This window comes from Odontomachus brunneus, unplaced genomic scaffold (assembly GCF_010583005.1).
Source record: "Odontomachus brunneus isolate Ranch 3 - 2012 unplaced genomic scaffold, Obru_v1 Obru_scaffold_038, whole genome shotgun sequence".
Lineage (NCBI taxonomy): Eukaryota > Metazoa > Arthropoda > Insecta > Hymenoptera > Formicidae > Odontomachus > Odontomachus brunneus.
This window is the reverse complement of record NW_022639488.1, coordinates 287,758-297,606: the sequence shown is the minus strand read 5'-3', so window position 1 is coordinate 297,606 and position 9,849 is coordinate 287,758. Positions and strand designations below refer to the sequence as shown.

At 42.7% G+C, this 9,849-nt stretch overlaps 2 protein-coding genes across 2 annotated transcripts in view; one reads left to right on the top strand and one right to left on the bottom strand.

Moving 5' to 3' along the window:
• Positions 1–3,536, top strand: part of LOC116844025 (acyl-CoA Delta(11) desaturase-like) — a 7,283-nt gene extending 3,747 nt beyond the window's left edge. Inside the window, exon 4 of the mRNA XM_032815090.1 lies at positions 2,853–3,536. Within this exon, the coding sequence (XP_032670981.1) occupies positions 2,853–2,880 (28 nt within the window). The 3' untranslated portion in view covers positions 2,881–3,536. The remainder of the gene's footprint in view (positions 1–2,852) is intronic.
• A 3,448-nt stretch (positions 3,537–6,984) lies between these two features.
• Positions 6,985–9,849, bottom strand: part of LOC116844028 — a 16,980-nt gene continuing 14,115 nt past the window's right edge. Inside the window, exons 4-5 of the mRNA XM_032815093.1 lie at positions 7,485–7,881; positions 6,985–7,397 (exon numbers count right to left, since the gene is read on the bottom strand). Of these exons, the coding sequence (XP_032670984.1) occupies positions 6,985–7,397; positions 7,485–7,881 (810 nt within the window). The remainder of the gene's footprint in view (positions 7,398–7,484; positions 7,882–9,849) is intronic.

Here is a 9,849-nt window from a genome sequence, read left to right as displayed (position 1 = left end):
TTTTGAGAGCTGCCGGCAAGCTCGGCCGTCGCCGCAACGGCGGAGACGAAGTTTTGGTCGTCTTCTTGCGTCTAACGAACGGAGAAACGGTCACAAAGTCTAGCATGACCTGAAAACCAAAATTGATCGTGGTTTGTTTTTTAAGATATTTGAATTAGTAGTCATTCGTATAAAATAAAATTGTTTACACCAGAGCCTGCGTTCAGTCATCGACATAATACATACATCGATATCCAGGGCCCACGGCGATGACGTAGCAGAATGGATTTTAGGGCCCTATTTTGGTCCAGCCGATGAAGGCAAGACCGCGACGAACCCGACCAATGATGGCAAGATTCATTATCCGGCCTACTAAGGCAAGACCATAGAAAAACCAGCCGATTAAGGCAAGAATCATTATTATTATTAGGGTTTACCTTATTAAATTTTCAAATATTCTACCATTATTATCAAGTTTTACAATTTGAGATATGTATCCAATTACAACAATTCATCATGAAATACACGCTGATAGTACTAAACATCGACAAAGAAAACAATTTTAACTTAACCGCACAGCACAAAGAGCCACAGTTTTGTAATGAGAATAGGCTCCGGCACGTTCTGCACAATTATTAGGTGCGCAACTAAGTTCCCGCTGTTTGTCAATAGATGGCTCCAGCAGTAAGTGCTGGTCGATTTTGACATATCCAAAATGTCATGAACCAAGCTTAGACATATGGTAAACAAACCGCTTTGACACGTTAGTGATTTTGTTTTGGCGTCATATACTTTTGGTTGTGTGAAAATGTCTGATTTTGTGCCAAATAATCGTCATTTGCGGGAAGTGTTGATTTTCTTATTTCAACTCAAAGAAAAGAAAGTCATGGGGACTGCCCGGTCATGCTTCTACATCGTCGGCTCGGCCGAATATTCACGCTGCGAAGGTTATGCTGTGTATTTGATGGGACCAGGTCGGTGTTATTTATAATGAGCTGTTGAAACCGAACGAAACCATCACTGCTGAACGGTATCGAATTCAATTGATGCGATTGAGCGGAGCACTGCGCGAAAAACGGCCACAATATGAGCAGAGGCACGAAAAAGTGATTCTACTGCATGACAACGCTCGGCCTCATGTTGCCAAACCCGTTAAAACCTATTTGGAAACGCTCAAATGGGAAGTCCTATCTCACCCGCCATATTCCCCAGATATTGCGCCGTCCGATTATTATTTGTTCCGTTCGATGGCACATGGTCTGGCTGATCAGCAGTTCCGCTCATATGAAAACATCAAGAAATAGCTTGATTCGTGGATAGCCTCACAAGACGAACGCTTTTACTGTAACGGTATTCGAGCTCTGCTCGAAAGATGGGAAAAAGTTGTACCTAGCGATGGGAAATACTTTGAATAATTTATTTGTAACCATTTTTTCACAATAAAGTTGCATTTTTATAAAAAAAACAGCGATAACTTAGTTGCGCACATAATACATTAATTTTTTTTGTGCTAATAACGTTTAGGAAAAAAAAATTCAAGATATGAGAACTTGTATATCAAACTCACACTGATGAACCCATTTTTACAAAATTTAAATGTCTATGTAAATTCAAATCTTCGTTGAAACACAATCAACGTGGGCCCTGGACATCAATGTATGTATTATGTCGATGACTGAACGCAGGCACTGGTGTAAACAATTTTATTTTATACGAATGACTACTAATTCAAATATCTTAAAAAACAAACTACGATCAATTTTGGTTTTCAGGTCATACTAGACTTGTAAGCGGTTCGATACCTTGAAATGATCTTTAAAGGTCATTTCGACTCTTAACATAACTTTAAAGTTTCTATTTAAAAAATTCGATTTGACCTTGAAGGTCAAGGTCAAGGTGAAATTGAAGGTCATTATCCGATGTCCCCCTCCGAGCTCAACAACTTTTGTAAGAGTTATTTGGATTGGTGGCTCCCCGACAAGATATGTATTCAGGTGCGTAATTTCAAATATTTTGTCCTTGAAATAACCTCTGAAGGTCATTCCAAAGAATAGCCTCAAGTACCATCCAAACGTAAAATTTTGCGTTCTTTCCGAATTCGGGATAAAAAATAGGGGTTTCTATTTAAAAATTCGATTTGACCTTCAAATGACCTTGAAGGTCAAGGTCAAGGTGAACTTGAAAATCATCATCCGATCTCCTCCTCCGAACCCAACAACTTTTGTAAGGGTTATTTTCGGATTGATGGCTTCCCTGACGAGATATTTAGATGCGTAATTTAAAATGGGACACCCTGTATAGTTAAACATATGCTAATAGTTATACTTTTAGATATACATATGTTAGAACGAGATTTAAGTGCTATAGCCGGATTTTTGCGTAGCTAAATTTCGTCGTTTTGATAAAAGGGAAATTGAAGTAAAAAGAGAAAAGGAAAAAGAGAGAAGGAAATGGGCGTAGAGAGGAAGAACGGAAAAAATGAAAGGAGTAAAGGTTTTAAGGGAAAAGAATGTTGGCATTGTGGGAATACATTTCCGTTCAGAATGCCCGGCGTTACAGCGAAAGGAAAATTGAATTTTGCCAAGCTTCGTGGGGCCGGTTCGGTGGAAAGGGTTTGGACCCCATTTTGCGTGTGCGGTTCCAACATTGGCACGCATTGCGAACTAGAAATAGGAAGTTTATGCATTCGTGTTTGCTCTTTTGTGTTTTCCGGTTTTGAGTAAAAGAATTAATATGCTTGATTTGTGCCGTGTTAATGGTAGCGACTTTCCGAAAATGGATACGCGCTTCTGTTCTTTTGTTTGTTTTAGAAAAAGATTTGCTGTTGGTTTCATCGAAAGAAGTTATCTTTAAAGTTTTGTTTGAATCGACAGAGAAGACCGCTCCACCCACAGTTTTTGATCGTGGTTTTCCCGTGGGGCATTGGGCAAATGACGGGGCGGGGACCTGGAGTGTTCTTGCCAAAGAACGTTTGGTATGGGTACTACCCCTCCCCCCTTGTCCGAAGACTGGGAACGCAACGGTTGGATACAACGGTTGGAGGAGCGTCGACCCCTTTGACCTACTAGAAGATCTGACTTGGACCTGGAAGGATGGTGCCTGCAGGGTCTGAAACAGCAGCACGGACTGGAGCAGGAAGCCATCTTGGTGCCTGGAAGTCAGTATCGGAATTCTAGAGGAAAATTGATTGGAACCTGATGAAGCTCGATAACCTGCTGCAGTAGCTCAGAGTAGAATAGGATATCATCTTGGTGCCCTTGGAAAACGATCTCCTAAAGCCCCCTCTTGAATTATCGGGACGACAATTTGAAGAGAGGGGGGACAATGTTGCGTCCGCACTACTAGAGATGGTTCGATCTTTTTGATGATCCCGGTATTGATGAGACAGAAGAACGAGCTTTGGTTAGTAACGAGAATAACAGCGGCTGTCAAGGAGAGTTGACAGCGAGACGTAGTCGCGAGTGGTCGTGTTTTCGACGGTATTAATTCTGAGCCTGTAAAGACGTGTCTCGCTGTACATTAAAGCTTCTCGTTTTAAAAGCGTGAGCGCAACAATATAATAATATACACACAGTATACATTATAAACATTATATATTAAATATATGCAATTGTCTATGTGTTATTTTTCTGCAATTCATTATATTCATCTACCTACAGTAACATATTTATCTATAGTACCAATCTACTTGGACAATGTGGCGCCTATAGCATGATGTTATCATGACGTTTTTCAATGATTAATGTGAGACCAACTTTTACTATTATATATGGATGGATTATATTGTTACGTCTTGTGCGGACGTGAGTTATACAATTTATCTTTCCTTCCTGCTGTCGGGATCCGACAAACAGTTCCAAATCATAATCGGTTTTCCTGTCTTTCCCAATAAAAATTCCAACTGTAATCCCAGATAACCCTGGAAAATACGGAACCAAAAACTACTTAATCCTCAAGGTACAGTCCGCCGAATCTTATCCATGAGATCAAAAGGAGCTGCCAGACAACAAAAAAATATATCCGTTATACTTTCCAACTTGCATCACCCTCTTCCGCCCTATCCAAAGATTCTCTCACCACTTTTTAAAATCCTCCAATTACTATCTCTTTTAAACATACGATTTTCTCCACCCACAACTCCAGCCAAAGAAATTTCCTTAACCCTATCTACTCACATATTACTGGCTGCAACAATACCCCATGCCGTCCTCCTTTAACGAATCTAACATCTAGTATCCCTGAAATTTCATATTTTTCTTACCAAACCATCTCCAGCTGATATCCTATAAAACCGCGACCCCGCGCTGTGCTTGCTCTCTTCTCCCTGCTTCTTCGACGCACTTCAATCCACTTCGTCAAGGCACTCTTCGTCTCTTCGTCACTACATATCGTCGGAACAGGCAGTCACTCTCACTTCATCCATTCTTTAGCAAGTGCAACCGCGCCAAAACTGAAGGGAGTTTGAAGAAACGTCGCCCACGAATTGACTGAGTCCATTGATCATCCTTAAATCCCACATTAAAGTACAAGATTTAACCAAAAGTAAGTTTTACAAGTTTTCTTTGCTAGAACTTTTCTTCCCCCGTTTTATTATTTTTTTCCCACGTTGACTAATCGCAATAATCCCGGTGGATCGTTCGGAATTTTTGATGCCGGATAATTCGTAACAATTTCACACGAATTTTACAATTTACCCTTCTTTCCACTCCAACCACTGCCACATACACCAGATCCGTATCCTTTCTCACCGCCTCCATCTTCTCCTACATCTCTTCCTCTATGTTATTCTCCTCCGTCTCCACCCTCCAATTAAATTAAACACTCATCCTCACTCCATACATTCGCACGCACGCACACACACTTACACACGCGTACCCGATAATTTTGATACTGTAACCTTTCGATAGTAATTAATCGCGATAGAAATTGTAAAGAGCCGCGAGGAAATAAATGTAACTAATTAGAGTTATTTAAAATTCCGAATTTAAATTTTTATTCCAAATTTCATCTTCATTTTCCAACCCCTTTTTCCTTCGATTATCCGCTCCTGGTCCGTCCCGCGATAAAAAAATTCGGTTCTCTGATCGAAAAAGGACCACTCGCCGTACGTCGACACCCGTGTAAAACGACCTTTCTGGTCGCTGACGCGTTTTTCGACCTACATGTACGGCCAAGGTTTTTGTCACGTTGCGTTCTTCACCAGGACGTAACGAGTAAAAAGGGGTGGGAGGCATAAACAATTTGATATAAAAAAAAACGAGACACGCCGTTGCAAAGAGTATTAAATACTGTAAAACTTTTGTAGGGAACATTTTTTCATATACCTCATATCTTAGAAATTATTCCATAAAAATGAAAAAGTTTATTTTTCTCAAGTAGTTGTTTTAACCTGACGTGGTGGCTAGCGAGCGTCCGTCACAAGATAGAATAGGAGCGCAGAAGAGTTGTCGCAATCATTTGTTATCATGTGCCGCTCTACCGGTTCGAAGGGGGAGGCGCAGAGGGCAATCTTCGAGTATGTTCTGTAAGAAGTAGCGAGTGCTTCCGTGACCCGAAAACAGGAAGAGGAGCTACCGGCGACAGAGAAACCAAGCTTGCGGAGGAGACTTCGTCGCCGAGAAGTCGAGGGAGGTCACAAGAGAACAGGTGACTCCCCTCCAATAGAAATTAATACCGCCAAATGGCAGGGCACGCTGTCGTAGCCGATATATATTATTCCGCAGGTGTCATGGAGCTGTCGATAACGGGGGAGGCGACAGACGGCAGACCAGCAGAACGTGGCGAATCCGAGAACTGACGGGTCACGAGAGGATCGCCGCAGGCCAGAAAGTTCTAGGCCGACGCTAAGAGGCGACAAGACCACCCCGGACAGATACCGCGATCCGCAAACCCGAGGTGGGAGCCGGATGAAGCTGATATCTGCCGAAGCATCGTAAGGAGGGGAAACGCGAGGGGAAACAATATTTTGAGGAGGAGCTCCCGAGACAAAGGGAACTCTTCGTACGAATCCGCGAGCGAACGGGTACCAAAAGTGCGAATGGCGAACAGCTGTTTGACGGTTCGAAGAGCGAGCGAGCGACACAATAATACAAAGATAACGTCTACGTATATTATTTGTTGACATTATTTTAGACTCGACGCCTCCGACGTCTATTAAACATCTATCCGATCTCACGTTTCTCTCTAGGGAAGCTTTATTCTATCCTTGTTTGGCATGTAATGAACAGAAAAGATAGAATGACGTTTGTAGAGCTGTAGCATAAGCGTGCTGAAAGCATAAATCAGACCATAGCCATAGTCCGATTTTTATTAAAAATGATCTCAAATTCATTTCCAGATGCTTTGTAGCCAATAAAACGATCTGTTCAGCATCTAAAAATAAATTTGAAGCGATCATAAATATAAGATTTGGTTATGAATACTGTCTTATACTTGTCTGTTAAAGCGACCGATGATTTTTACGCAAATTTAATATTAATGAAATAAATTAACTTAACTTAAAAAAAAGCGAACAAGATTAAAGCTAATGTGTAAAAATTAATTAAATTCAAGTTAGAAGTTAACTTATTTAACTTAACTTATTTAACTTTTTTTTATTAACCAAGGGGAAATCCTCATAAATACCTGCGCTCTCTGGGGAGGGGCGTGAGTTAGGCCGGACTCTTACCGGCTAAAATTTCTGGGGAGTGCCTTCTACGAAGCGTTATGTGAGGAACTGCTGCTGGAAATACCCTTCCCCCGGCTCCCTGCCCCTGAAGTGACTAGTCGACCCCCTCTTTACTGCTGGGTTTACCTCCGTGCTAGGGACCGCGTATCCCGGCTCCTCGGGCGGCAGATTCACCGCCCAGGTTGAGCTCCGTTTGTCTTCTTCTGGGGGGGGGGCTGACTTATGGTAAAGCGGAGGGATGAATTCGCACCAGGATAGAGTCTCCCCACATCTTTCTGGCTTCCTCCCGGGAGGGCGCAAGGCTATTTGTTTGGAGGAGGATTAATCCACTCCCCACGTTATAGTGAGCGTTCTTTTTCCTCCTCTGAGACAGACGCGGGATTGTTTCCATCGGAGTCAGTTTGACTCATTTTGCTCACGTTAGACATTTCTCCAGCGTGTACTGCGTCATGTCTCGACCATGGCCGTAATAATAGCAATGCGCCGTGACCTGCCGGCCTATTCGCCGTGACCTGCCAACAACCATGCCCGGAAGGGCATGCGCCAGCTGGAAGGTCAGTTTCTTTCCTCGTCTGCCTACCTACTCGGGCAAGTAAGGCTAGGTGATTTCCGTTGTGCGGGACCTGAATAACCTGAGAGTCGAGAGATACTCGCTTCACCGAACTATCGCCCGTGCCCTTGTACGGAGGCTCGCCGCCACTTTGTTCTTGGTCGTGATCACCACTCTCTTCCTCCAGAACCTCGCCAGGCGCTAATAAGTTTCAGCGTATTGCTGGATGAGGGACTACAGAGGGGGGAAGTCCAATCAGGACCGCCGCCACCTCGTAGCATACAATACGGTAGCCCCTTGCGACTCTCAGCCTGGCCGATACCTTATGTTCTCCATCATGGAAGAATATAGTCTCCGTTTTATGAGGTGCCACCGGCCGCATGGAGCTGTAGCACTGGCTCCGAAAAAGCCATTTACTACGGCTGGAAATCTGTAGGGTGCCTGACCAAACCGGTGCGCTATAGATGGCCACGGATACCACCACATTCAAATAGAGGCGGCGGATTCTCCAGCTGGGGCCTCCAATGTTCCGCATTAGACTGGCAAAGGCGTTGCCGACTTGTGAAACCTTGGATGCCACATGCTGAAACTGAGCGACGAACTTCCATCTGCCATCCAGCAGGAAGCCCAGATATTCATCTAGACCTATACCCGAACGGGGGCTCACCAGGAGCCTGGCAGGTGCCTATACCTTATGTTCTCCATCATGGGAGAATATAATCTCAGTTTAATGGGATGCCACGTGCAGTCCTAAGCTCCTCATGGCCTGGATGACGCTTGTCACTGCTTGACGCTGTGACCTTTCCGAGGACTAGTGCCTCATCCCAGTTGCCCCCCCCCCCCTCTTCCCGGCCATGATAAGTGTGTTATCCGCGTAGCAGATGACATGTGAGCCGGGGAGAGCAACATGCGTAGCACTCTGTCGTAAACAATGTCCCACAAGAGAGGTCCTAACACCTCGGAACACTTGCGCGACATCGCCGTGGACAGTCTTTCGGTTCGGAACCCCGCCCTTGGTGGTACAGGCGAGATCCCGGTCTTTGAAATAGCACTTTCTTATCTTCCGCAGAAATAATAAAATTAATATTACTAATTATTAATTGAGGAAAACAGATATTTTATATTCACAACCATTTTTATTAGAACATTTGGACGTTTATGCTGTAGAGGAAATAAAAAGTAATGTGATATATTGTCTTTTGCATGAAATATCGGGAAAAATGTGGAAAATTAAATATAATCCAAAATTGTATATATTATTCTTATTCACAATACATCTCTAAACAATAAAACAACTTTTGAAGCGCAATATAACACAATCTAATAAAATAAACTCAATATACATTGTTAATGTATGATGAAAACCAACTCATATAAAATCTTTAGATTTGGATGTGCTCAGGGAAATGAATCTAGAACATGTCGATTTCCTTCTTTCTTTATTGATCTCCCTTATATAATAGAACATTATAAACCATATGGACCTAGGTAATTAAGGTGATTATCAACGTAGTGAACCTCTTACTTTAGGTTCTTATGCGTAATATGAAACAATGCCGTCAGAGTTCATATTAGCTATAAGTCGTTTCTATGACTTGTCCTTTTGATAAGTCCTCTCAGCGACTTGAATGTTATCATAGTCGCCGCTCTCTATCCTAAGCCGATCTTAGGATCTTCGAGCCGATAGCCGAACACTGTTATCAGAGTCTCTTTTGTAAGAGTCAACTATATTATGCAAAAAAAACGGAGCACTTGTCCGTTTGTTGTCCAGCACGTAGGTCATCAGTTGTAAAGCTGACCATCTCTGTGCGGATATCAACCGTGCCTCAATTGCATGGTTCCACATATGTGTACCGAACAGCTATCTACTGCCACCCGACGAAACTGGTGCGAACCGACGTTATTCATCCTCGGTGTGAAGTCACCAAAGGCACAACTTATCACACGTGTCGGCGGACGCCCTCACTGGCGTCACCTTTTGTCAAGCGACGATCCGTATCACCACACAATATGATGATCCTCGTCCTCAAATCGGGGCCTCTTAGATTGCGGCTCGATGCTGTCACCTCGTTGCTATACTTGAACAATGAGAGACGATCTCAACACTTGTCACTCCGACTCAAGCATTTCCCTTCGCTCTGCTTTCGTTGTTCCTTTGTGACGAGTGTGAAGCAATATGGCCACACAGCCAACATCGAGAGGGACGACCTAACCTCCCTCTTTTTCTTTTCGCAGCGCCTCCGTCCCCGTTCGCCTTGTCGCAGCGCCCTCATGCAGGCGCTTTGGCTACCCTCATCTCAGACTTCTAATGTCTTGTTGCAGGAGTGTACAACTCAACACGGGGAAATAGGTTACAGCGCGAGAATAATAGCAGCAACATGCATATAAGACCATCATCATTGACGCTATACCAATTACTAGGCAAAAGATTTCTTTGACACCAATTTCTTTTGCTAAAAAACATAATTGTGATATTATAGTTATACAAATACCAAAATATATTTCCCATTGTACCCACATACACACACAAGTAACATTTCATGAGTTCTGAACATACATATATATATATATACATATATATATATATATATATATATATATATATATATATATATATATATATATATATATATATATATATATATATATATAT